At 43.5% G+C, this 12,211-nt stretch overlaps 1 protein-coding gene across 2 annotated transcripts in view; it reads left to right on the top strand.

The window, feature by feature from the left end:
• NPR3 (natriuretic peptide receptor 3) overlaps window positions 1-12,211 on the top strand; it is a 75,862-nt gene that overhangs the window by 50,275 nt on the left and 13,376 nt on the right. For both annotated transcript variants that reach the window (XM_061129270.1, XM_061129269.1), the window contains exon 4: window positions 6,401-6,536. In XM_061129270.1, coding sequence (XP_060985253.1) covers window positions 6,401-6,536 — 136 coding nt within the window. The remainder of the gene's footprint in view (window positions 1-6,400; window positions 6,537-12,211) is intronic.

Genomic DNA, 12,211 nt, shown 5'->3' with positions numbered 1-12,211 from the left:
AAGTCTGCCAGGGGATGTGGTGGTTCTTTGGCCAAGCATAGGGCTGGACCCCGGCTCCCTCCTGAATCTGCTGTCTGACAGTGAGAAGGCCATTTGCCCTTTGCACTAGGATAGTGTTCTTCAGAGTTCACCAGGATAGGGAGGAAGGTTTTCAGCTTCAGTTTCCTCAAGGCTAAAATCAGACAGCAAGTGACCAAGTATGAATTCCATGAAGGCAGGCCCAATAGAAAAGAGCAGATGTTGGGGGTGTCTGCCAGTAAGAGTGAGAACTCCTCTTTTGATGTTGAAGAATTTGTGATATCACTTGATTTCTTACCCTATATTGTAGATTTTTAACTTTATGATTTAAAGAAAATTGCATAAAAACAGATAGTATCTATATGTTTCTTGTATGGAGGTCACGTGCATAGTGTTCATCAAATGCCTAATATCTTTTAACCTTTGACCTCCCCATGCAGCATGCCCAGGCCGATTTCTTCTCATCCAGTGGCCTAGGAGGGCAGGACAAGGTTCACCTTCAGGGTCTTGTTTCTCATCATTCCAGATGAAGTTGCCATTTTTCTTGCTGTGATAGAGAGAAGCAGGTCCTGGGCCATGTCTCCTCTTATTTACCTGCCATCAAAGTGTCCCTGTCCCTGATGACTGGATACAGAAGCTGTTGTATATATACACAATGGAATATTACTCAGCCCTAAAAGGAACACATCTGAGTCAGTGCTAATGAGGTAGATGAACTTAGAGCCTATTATACAGAGTGAAGTAACTCAGAAAGAGAAAACAAATAGTGTATTTTAACACATATATAGGGACTCTAGAAAGATGGTACGGATGAACCTATTTGCAGGGCAGCCATGGAGATGCAGACAAAGAGGACAGACTTATGGACATGAGATGGGGGGAGGGAAAGAGAAGGTGGGATGAATGGAGAGAGTAGCATGGAAACATATATACTACCATATGTAAAACAGTTAGCCAGTGGGAATTTGCTGTTTGAGGCAGGGAACTCAAACCGAGGCTCTGTGACAACCTAGAGGTGTGGGATGCTGTGGGAGATGAGAGGGAGATTCAAGAGGGAGGGGACATAGGTATCAGTTCAGTTCAGTTGCTCAGTCATGTCCGACTCTTTGTGAACCCACGGACTGCAGCATGCCAGGCTTCCCTTTCCATCACCAACTCTCAGAGCTTGCTGAAACTCATATCCGAGTTGGTGATGCCATCCAACCAGCTCATCCTCTGTCATCTCTTTCTTCTCCTGCCTTCAGTCTTTCTCAGCATCAGGGTCTTTTCCAATGAGTTGGTTCATCGCATCAGCTGGCCTAAGTATTGGAGTTTCAGCTTCAGCATCAGTCCTTCCAATGAATATTCAGGACTGATTTCCTTTAGGATTGACTGGTTTGATCTCCTTGCAGTCCAAGGGACTCTCAAGAATTTCCTCCAATACCAGGACATAGGTATCCCTATGGCTGATTCATGTTGATGTATGGCAGAAACCAACACAATATTGTAAAGCAATTATCCTTCAGTAAAAAAATAGTTTAAAAAAGTATTAAAGTCTTTGTCCCTGACTGCCTCTTTGACTGAAGGAGAGGTTAAAAGGTCACCTTTTTTAAAAAAGACTTGAAAAATGCTGCCCAGCACCCTCCACTTTCCTCATTTGCACTGGGAACCATTGATTTGTGGTGAGGAAGGTAGATTCACCTGATGAATACTTGAGTTCATGTGGATTCCATGAGCCAAGCCCTGAGGTACTCAGCTTTGGTAGGTTTCTCCTGCTATCCTCCATCTGAGAGCTTTACAGGCTTTCTTGGATATCTAGACAACGCTGGGAGCCAGATACTGCCAGGCTATTTATTCTCACTTTACAGAACAGCTGAGGCATGTAGCATTCTCTGCTGACTTGTTTGGAACATAGCCACTGAGGAATTCACCTATGAATTTGTCTCCCCCCAAAAAAAGTGAGAAAAGACTCTGCTCACTGTTATAGATAGGAGCATGTTAGAAATGGCAACTCTTTATGCTCAGTTTAAAAAGAACTCTGCCTCTTTTTTTTAAATTGAAGTATAGCTAATGTACGATGTTATATGAGTTACTGTGTCAATATAATGGTTCATGATTTTTAAAACTTTAGTTCATTTGTAGTTATTATAAAATATTGGCTATATCCCCCATGTTGTACAATATATCCTTGTAGCTGATTCCATATCTGATAGTTTGTACTGCTTAATTCTCTATATTGCTTCTCCTTCCCTTCTTCTCCCCACTGGTAACCACTAGTTTGTTCTCTATACCTGTGAGTCCACTTTGAAAAAGAACTAGATTTCTATTCTGCCTTCCCCATGATGGAGAGGTAAAAAGAAACCACATTAGCAGATAGACATGGCTAACAGGTACTATCAGAGAGAAAAGTCAAAGGCAAAAATGGCTTTCTTTTACATGGAATAGCCCAACTCCAGAGGATAAAATCAAGGGAATTGAGATGAAATGAAGGGAGAGCATGCTTCCTTGTTCTGGCAACCTCCCCAGAATGAATGAAAGATGGTGAATGATGATCATCTTATTTGAATGATAAAAGAAAATCATTGTTTCCCTGGAGCTGGTCCCTCTTGGGGGTTAACTTCACAGTTGCCTTGTGTGGAATCCATCTACGTACCCATGGGGAGTGGTAGTGCTGGGTAGTGGAGACTATAGACTCCTAGGGATCATGGACTGTATGGTTCTCTTAACTCCATTTGGTGTCCAGCAGGGGAATGGCTACATTTACAAATTTAGTGAAGGCTTCTTTCTTGCTGGAAAGTGAAAGTGAAAGTGTGTTAGTTGCACAGTTGGGTCTGACTCTTTGCAACCCCATGGACTGTAGCATGCTAGCCTCCTCTGTCCATGGGATTCTCCAGGCAAGAATACTGGAGTGGGTAGTTGTTTCCTTCTCCAGGGGATCTTCCCGACCCAGGGATCAAAACTGGGTCTCCCGCATTGCAGGCTGATTCTTTACTGTCTGAGCCACCAGGGAAGCCCTGGCTAGAAATGAGGCTTAATATAAGAACAGGTCAGTCAGAAGAGGGAATCCTATTTTCTTCTGTTGGTAATGACAGCATGCTTTGTCAGTCAGGATTTTAAGGTTTGGGTGTTGTTCTGAGTAGAGGCAGGGGGCAGATCAGATAACCTTTTTAAAGCCTTTCAGCCTGGAAGTCCAGTGGAAAGTGTTCCAAAAGCTACTTAATACTCTGGATTTATTTTTCTCCCTTGCTTTTTACAAAAATTTGCACTTCCAATTTACAGTGGCTATAATGTGCTAACGGGCTTTCCTCTCATTAAAAAACACGTGTGGATGTGAGAATGTTTCTCCTTAAGAAAAGATGGTCTCTGGGGCTTTGCTTCTGGCTTGAGGTCCTATGAGGTAGGTGTGATGAAACCTCCCCCGCAGTGGGTGGGGGTGTGAGCGAACCTCATGGGGGGCCAGCAGCTCTTCTGCTAATTTTGGCAGGAGAGGGAGACACTCAACTACTTGGCAAGGAAAGAGGGTAAGTTTTGCGATTTATTTGCAAATTGAGAGAAAATGAGTTTTCAAACATGTCTTCAGAGCCTGTCTATTCTCTTCTACCATTAAACCTGTGTGTGTGTGTGTGTGTGTGTGTGTGCGCGCCCACGTGTGTGTCTGTGTGTATTAGTCGCGCAGTGTGTCCGGCTCTTTGTGACCCCATGGACTGTAGCTTGCCAGGCTCCTCTGTCCATGGAGTTCTCCAGGCAAGAATACTGGAGTGGGTTGCCACTCCCTTCTCCAGGGGATCTTCCTAACGCAGGGATCGAACCCGAGTCTCTCACATTGCAGGCAGATTCTTCACTGTCTGAGCCAACCAGGGAAGCCCTTAAACCTGTTAGGACGGAAGTAATCCAAGTTCACGTTTTTCAGTCAAATCATTGTTCTTCCCATTCTAGTGCTTTGGGTGGCCAGTGGCAGCATAGTGGCCTGGGGTTAGGATTTTGAGAAGAAGGAGGAGAGGGAGAAGTGGACGGGTGATGTCTAGCAGCTGATACTTTACAGTCTGTGTGGAGATTGTCTTAGGCTCACAGAACAAGGAATATAGAGGGAAAGCTTCCAGAGTGCTAGAAGGTTGAGAGAGAGAGAGAGTGATGCTCTTTAGGTCCTCAAAGTAAGGAGTCGATTAGATCAGAGCTTTTTAAAAGCGCCTTACATTCACCATATTCCACCATTCTGTGATTCTTCTCGCTATAGCTGGGTGATTTTTATGTAATTGTCAAAGAGAAGAAAGATCTTTTGAAAAAATATATTTTATTGTAGCTTGAGGATTAAATCATACAGCTCAAGTCCACTCATTAACTCATCAGCATACTTACTTTCTCAGGCCATAATGACTCCATGGGCTAAGTGAAAATTTCATTCCTTTGGAAAATTGAATTAGCATAGCCAAATCAGCAGAAAATTATCTTTGACTAGTAGGTGTTATTTCTACACCATTCTGCTTTGCCTAAAAAAATAATGACTCTGAGACTTTAGCTTGGTGGCTAAGCAATACAACCAGTGTCTACCATTTTCTTTCACAGTCCCAAGAACTGCTGTAGATATTTTACACGCACTTGTTCATTTAATCCTCAGAAGAGCTCTAGGAGATAAGTTGATACTAAACTCTCATTTAATCGATAAGGAAATTGAAGATTAAAGAGATCAGGCAACCTGTCAAGGCTTGGATTAATCTTTGGGCGTAGCGGCTAAGTGAGGGCTGTCCCGTAAACTCTACTTGTCCATCCTCCGCCTCTCCCAGGGGGTCAGTAAAACTGACCAGCTGCACTCATCATACTTGGGCGGAATTAAGGATGAGACATCGTGGAAGATCCCTGTTTGGGATATGAAAGCATGAACAGGAAGCTGTAGTTTCCATGAAAGTGGGTCAGTAAGATATGCTGTAACAGTAAGTAGATCACTTATTTTCTGAACATTGCTATTAGGAATTAGAAGCCTAGCAAGATCCCTGGGTTTATAATTCTCTGTCTCCAAACGATAAGAACAAAAGGTAACAGTGAGTGCTGATGTTTACAGATTTTATATCTGCTAATTCATTTAAAATGACAACAACCCCTTGAGATAGCTGTGGCTATCTTCCTCATTTTCCAGATGGGGAAAACTGAGACCCAGAGTGGTGCAGAAACAGCCAGGAAGTGGCAGAGCTGGGTGTGAGCCCAGGCTGTTTAAGCATTATTCTAGCCTGCCTCTCAGCAGCAGCACTCAGCTTTGGCAATTCTGAAATATTTGTTTCTGCGATGCATATAGGACTTAGTCCTTCAGAGTGGGATGAGGCTGAGAAGAACTGGATGTTTAGCTACGTCTTCTGTGAATGTTCGTGTGTTTGAACCAGCTGGCTCTCTTCCTCTGGGGTCTTTTTCTAGGGATGGGGCAGGAATGCCCCTCACGGGGCCTCCCTGAGGTTGTCTGTGGGATACCCAATTCACCCTGCTGCATGGAATTCCTTTCTTGACCCTGTCTTCTGAAATAAGAAGGCTGGAATTTGGGGGTACTCTTCTACAGAATCTGTAACTCCTTCAAGATTGTATTTGCTCATTTCATCTTCATTGAACATTAATAGGTTTAAATGTGGCATCAGAACTTGCTGTATAACGGTGCTTATAGAAGGAAACAGGCTCAGAAAGATTAAGTGACTTCTCCAATTTCACATGAAGTTGTACGTTGCTGAGCACAAAGGCTATCTTACTTGAGCCAGGATTCAACCGAGATAAACCAACAGCCTGTTTCCACTCTTGTCCTTGGAGTTTGGCAGGGGCCGGAAGTAGGGAGGACTCAGCCGCACTGGAACTACTCAGAACACAAATCGGAGTGAGAAACTGATATGCTGATCTGATAGAAGAGAGGACAGAGAGGGGATAGCCAGACCCACTCCTCTTTGCACGCTTAGGCATCTGTGCTCCTCAACTAGGCAGGTGGTAGTATTTGAATATGAATGAATGGATCCCTACTGTCCTTTCAGTTCTGCTCCACATTCAGGGCGTGGAAAGCTCGGGTGGATGAGGGTGAAGACCTCAGTGGGGAGATGGCTTCAGGTAGAGAGCAGATGTGGGAAGTAGGGGGCATGTATGCAGAGGTATCTGTGGGCAAAGACCGATTGCATCTGGAATACGTAACCTGGCCTACAGGTGCATTTTTCTTAACTTTGGTAAAATCTTGTCTTTTCTCCAAATTCTCAAATTGGGAAATAACATCAGCCGGTGCCAGGAAAATTGTAGACTTTTCTTTGTTAGTTGCTCTTCTGCACACTTCTGCCATTGCCACGGGCCTCGAGCCTAACCTGTTAACCATTTGTATTCGCTCACATTATTCCTGAATGTGAGTCATGTGGTGTCTGGGCTCACCCCCCTGGGCTTTCCTTTCCAGGTGAACATGTTTGTTGAAGGATTCCATGATGCCATCCTCCTCTACGTCCTGGCTTTACGTGAAGTACTCAGAGCTGGTTATAGTAAGAAGGATGGAGGGAAAATTATCCAGCAGACTTGGAACCGAACATTTGAAGGTGAGGATTCAGTCTACAAGGTAATATCGTTCTGCTGCTGATCAAGTTGCTTTTTTCCTGGTTCTGTTTTTCTCTCTTACAACTATGGGACCTTGCCAGTGTCTTAGTTTTCTCAGCTATAAAAGGATAATAAGTCATGATCAACCTACTTCACAGGCTTGTGAAAATTAAATGAGATAAAGCTTATGAAAGTGCTTTGAAAGAGTCCCACTGAAATTGGAAGCACCTTGTCTCCTGATGGCAACAATTTTGTGCTAAGTCACTTCAGTCATGTCCGACTCTTTGCAACCCCTGGACTGTAGGCTGTCTGGCTTCTCTGTCCATAGGATTTTCTAGGCAAGAATACTGAAGTGGGTTGCCATGCCCTTCTCCAGGAGATCTTCCTGATCCAGGGATGGAATCCCAGTCTCTTGTGTCTCCTGCATTGATTGGTGGGTTCTTTACCTCTTTACCACTAGTGTCACCTGGGAAGCCCCTAGGCTTCTTTAAACTTGTCATAAGCCTCATTCACAGCAATCAGTTTGTGAAGAGTTCTGTGATCAGTTTTAGAAGAAATTATCCCCAATACACTTTCCTCTGTTCAAAACATCTGGAGGTTTGAGATGATGAGCAGGTCCAGTTGAGCTCTCTGCTTGTAATTTTCAAAATGGTGAATACTGGTTGTTGCTTTCTTAAGAACAGAGGAAATATAAGAACAACAACAAAAGAAATGGCATGTCATCTCCTCACTCAAGCAATTTTGTTGACATTTAAAGATTGTGCAAGAATGAGACTATTCTTGGCTGGAAAGTTAAACACTACAAAAATGTACAAAATGAAAAGTGAAAGTTTTCCTTTCCACCCTAGTCCCCTCTCCCCAATGTAATGGCTATTAAAAATTTCCTATGATTCAGCCTAAAAATATTCTGTGCCTTCTGCCAGCACATATGCATTTGTATATCTTATCTAAAAAATTTACACAAAAGGGTCATACTAGGAATGCCATTCCTCATCTTAGCTTTTTCACTTGTATGTCAAGCAAAAGAATTTTCCATATGAGCACTCATAAATTCAGCACATTTTAAAATGATGGTTCCACATTTTTCCATTGTTTGGCTGTACAAGGATTTCTTTACCCAGTCTCCTATTGATGGACACTTCAGTTATCTAGTTTTTGCTATTGTGCAAAATGCTATCATGAGGTTACACATCTTGATGAATTTCTGTGAGTACATCCAATAGGGAACATTCTTAGTCGTGGCTTATCTGGGTCCAAAATTATATTGGCGCCTTTTAAAGTGCGTTGTTGTTCAGTCACTAAGTTGTGTCCAACTCTTTGTGACCCTATGGACTGCAGCATGCCAGAGTTCCCTATCCCTCACCATCACCCAGAGTTTGCCCAAGTTCATGTCCATTGAATCAGTGATGTTATCCAACCATCTCATCCTCTGTTGTCCCCTTCTCCTGGAGGAGGGAATGGCAAACCACTGAAGTACACTTGCTGTGAGAACCCCATGAACTGTATAAAAAGGCAAAGTACATTAGATATTGCCAAAGAACTTCCAGAAAGGTCTACTAGTCCATATTCTTGCTAATGGTGTATAAAATACTAGTTTCCTCTCATGTCAGTTCAGTTCAGTCGCTCAGTCGTGTCCAACTCTTTACAACCCCATGAACTGCAGCACACCAGGCCTCCCTGTCCATCACCAACTCCCGGAGTTTACCCAAACTCATGTCCATTGAGTCAGTGATGCCATCCAACCATCTCATCCTCTGTCATCCCCTTCTCCTCCTGCCCTCAATCTTTCCCAACATCAGGGTCTTTTCAAATGAGTCTGCTCTTTGCATCAAGTGGTCAAAATATTTGAGTTTCAGCTTCAACATCAGTCCTTCCAATGAACACCCAGGACTGGTTGGATCTCCTTGCTGTCCAAGGGACTCTCAAGAGTCTTCTCCACACCACAGTTCAAAAGCATCAATTCTTCTGCGCTCAGCTTTCTTTATAGTTCAACTCTCACATCCATACATGACTACTGGAAAAACCATAGCCTTGACTAGATGGACCTATGTTGACAAAGTAATGTCTCTGCTTTTTAATGTGCTATCTAGGTTGGTCTAACTTTCCTTCCAAGGAGTAAGCGTCTTTTAATTTCATGGCTGCAATCGCCATCTGCAGTGATTTGGGAGCCCCCCAAAACAAAGTCAGCCACTGTTTCCACTGTTTCCCCATCTATTTGCCATGAAGTGGTGGGACTAGATGCCATGATCTTAGTTTTCTGAATGTTGAGCTTTAAGACAACTTTTTCACTCTCCTCTTTCACTTTCATCAAGAGGCTCTTTAGTTCTTATTCACTTTCTGGCATAAGGTTGGTGTCATCTGCATATCTGAGGTCACTGATATTTCTCCCAGCAATCTTGATCCAATCTTGTGCTTCCTCCAGCCCAGCGTTTCTCATGATGTACTCTGCATATAAGTTAAATAAGCAGGGTGACAATATACAGCCTTGACTTACTCCTTTTCCTATTTGGAACCAGTCTGTTGGTCCATGTCCAGTTCTAACTGTTGCTTCCTGATCTGCCATCAGTCAAAAATGAGCATGAGACTCAATATTAGAACACCCAGTTGCTGGAGCCCTGGGGACATCAACTTCATATTCAACTCACTCATTCATTCATTCATCAGGTATTCTTGAGTACTTTCTATGTGTCAGGCGCTGGGTTAAGGGGCTGATAACTCAGCAGTAATTAAAGATGTTCCTTGAAATCAGCTGAGCTTCTGTGGAATAAATACACTACTTCAGGGGCTGGGAAGTGAATCAGGTTAAGGGGGATAGAAAGTGATGGGAGGGGTATAGTAGGGCTACTAATTTAAATAGAGTTCAGCAAAGGTTTCTCTGATAAGTGGCAGTTGGGTACAGACCTCAGGGAACTGAGATATATGATGCAGCTATTTAGGAGAGAATAGTCCAGAGGCAGCAGCAAACACAGAGACCCTGAGTGTAGCTGGGGGACAGTGGTGAATGCCCTGGGAACAGCCTGTGGGCCTGTGTGGCTAAAGCAGTATGGGAGTTGCAGTGTGAAGTGAGCCAGAGACAGTGTGAAGTGGACCAGACCTTGTGGGCATGGAAGCTGCATTGAGAACCTTGAACGAGATGGAAGCCACCAGACGATGTCAAGGAAACATGATCTGTCTTGAATCTTTAAAAGGGAGCCCTCTGGGATCCGTGTAGAAAATAAACTATAGGGTGTGTACAGATGTGAGAGCTGGACCATAAAGAAGGCTGAACACTGAAGAATTGACGCTTTCAAATTGTGGTGCTGGAGAAGACTCTTGAGAGTCCCTTGGACAGCACGGAGATCAAACCAGTCAATCCTAAAGGAAATCAACCCTGAATATTCATTGGAAGGACTGATGCTGAAGCTCCAATACTTTGGCCACCTGATGTGAGGAGCCAACTCATTGGAAAAGATCCTGATGCTGGGAAAGATTGGATGGCAAGAGGAGAGGGGGGTGACAGAGGATGAGATGGTTGGATGGCATCACTGACTCAATGGACATGAGTTTGAGCAAACTCAGGAAGATAGTGAAGGACAGGGAATCCTACTGTGCTGTGGTTCATGGGGTCACAAAGAGTCAGACACGACTTAGCAACTGAACAACAATGCTGATGGATATTATCTGAGGACCACTGACATACAGGTCACTCACCAGGTCAGAAAACCAGCATCCTAGCCACTGACTGTCACCTCAGTCCTTTGGTTTTCTCCTTGGTCACCTGTATCAAGAGGGGTTGGATCAGCTGATGACAGACAAAGGCCCTTTGAGCTCTGCATCATGCCAACAATTTGAGCCCTTGAATGTACTGGGGCTGTGCCTTTCTGCCTTACCAAGACTAGATTCGGGGCATGTACTGTTTTTCTCACTGAGGACTCTCCTCTGCCCACGGCCTCACCTTGTTCTTGGTCATTAGAAAGGGTAAGATGGTACAGAGGGGTCAGGTTCCAGCGAGGATTGTCTGGACGGCAGCTGTGGTGACAGTTGGTGGATTTCATTTCTCCTTGCTGGTTTTAGTAGATGCCACAGCTTACTCTAACCCAGAGTGGCATCTGCTTTAACTTTGAACGGATTGTAGGACAGGAACAAATCAAATAACCCTTCAGGGTTGTCTTGCTCGACCTCTGACAGCTTTAGCTGAGGAGCTGAAGTCAAATGGGATCAGTCAGGGGTCATACTAGGACAGAATCAAATTTCCCAGAAGTTATGTCCCATGCCCTGAGAACTGGCATATGTGGATACAACCTTGGTAGGCCACATCCCGTTCCTAACTCTTCTTCTCTGCATGGTGTGGTCATTTGCTCCTGGTCTTCCAAGGGAGGTTGTTAAGGGAAGGGCAGGTGCCCACGATGGCTGGAACTCAGTTTTGCATAGAGGTCATGGACTAAATTTTCCTGTGGGCCAATCTGAGGCTTCCATTCTAGAGCTGGGTCTACACAGGCAATATTAAATGAGTCCCAGAATAATCAACTGTATAGTTCAGTCCAAACTTAGAATCTCATCTGTCCAATGTAAAGATAACTGAAGCCAAGTTAAGTGTTGACCTTGAATTGTTTGGGGAGCTTGTTCTATTTGCTAAACAACGATCAACCTGAGGGTAAACCCCCAAAGAACTATAAAAAAAAAATCCCTAACCATTCTAAAATTAAAAACAATTAAAATTTTAATAGTTGCTGTAAGTGACCACTGAGTTGTCAAGGGAAAAATACTCTGGATGTTATTTGACAAATTTGGATTTTATAACCGTGAAACTTATGACCGACTCTCAAGACTTTCAATAAATGGCCTGGGAAGAAGCTGAATTTCCTCGCTGTGGGAGAGGTCAGGGTGACAAGGTAAATAGGACTGTGGCTCAAACCCTGAGCTCCACTGCAGGCCAATAGAAAGGAGGGTAGAAAGTCTAATTACTTATGTACAGGAAAATTCTGCTGTGAGCCTGACACTCTCACCATATGTATAATAGTCTCAGGTGAAGTCTCACTTGCTAATTGGCCACCCTGAGGGTTCACACCCCATTTCTTGGCAGAACTGTAATAGCTTAAAGTGTAATGAGGTCTTGGATTACTAGGGCCACCTTGTCTTATAAAATACTCTGCAAAACACTTAGCAGAACACACCATCATAAACACCTCCAAACACAACGGCAGATGTTCTGGACAGCCAGTATGTTTGGAGATACATCTGTATCTATTTTTCAGTGACATTTATTACTTAAAAGTTGTGTAGACTGTCAAGGATAAGCTAGCTTGAGATACGTGTATCCTCTGTAAGCAGTCTCTATTAAGAAGACAAAAAAAAAAAAAAAAAAATTAGGATGAATAGTAGCTCCATTCTGTTTCCGGCAAAGTAGACCAAAGTCTGGAAAAATCAGAGGGCCTTCAAACCACAACCCAGAGGAGAGCAAACCCAAATACTTGCTCTCTCCAAACCACACTAGAGGATGGAACTTTCCCTTGGGACTCCTTTTCCCAGACGTTCATTTTATTTCCGGTGAGAACCAAATCAATAGAGACCCCAATTAAGAACTACACTGAACTCTGCCACAGTTTAAAATGAAAGAAAACAAATACTTAGGATGTGGCTGACACATATATTCTCTTACTTAGTTAAGGAAAATGACAATAGACATTTTTAATATCAG

This window comes from Dama dama, chromosome 25 (genome assembly GCF_033118175.1).
Source record: "Dama dama isolate Ldn47 chromosome 25, ASM3311817v1, whole genome shotgun sequence".
Classification (NCBI taxonomy): domain Eukaryota; kingdom Metazoa; phylum Chordata; class Mammalia; order Artiodactyla; family Cervidae; genus Dama; species Dama dama.
The sequence above is the reverse complement of the archived record's forward strand: the minus strand, read 5'-3'. Positions and strand labels throughout refer to the sequence as shown.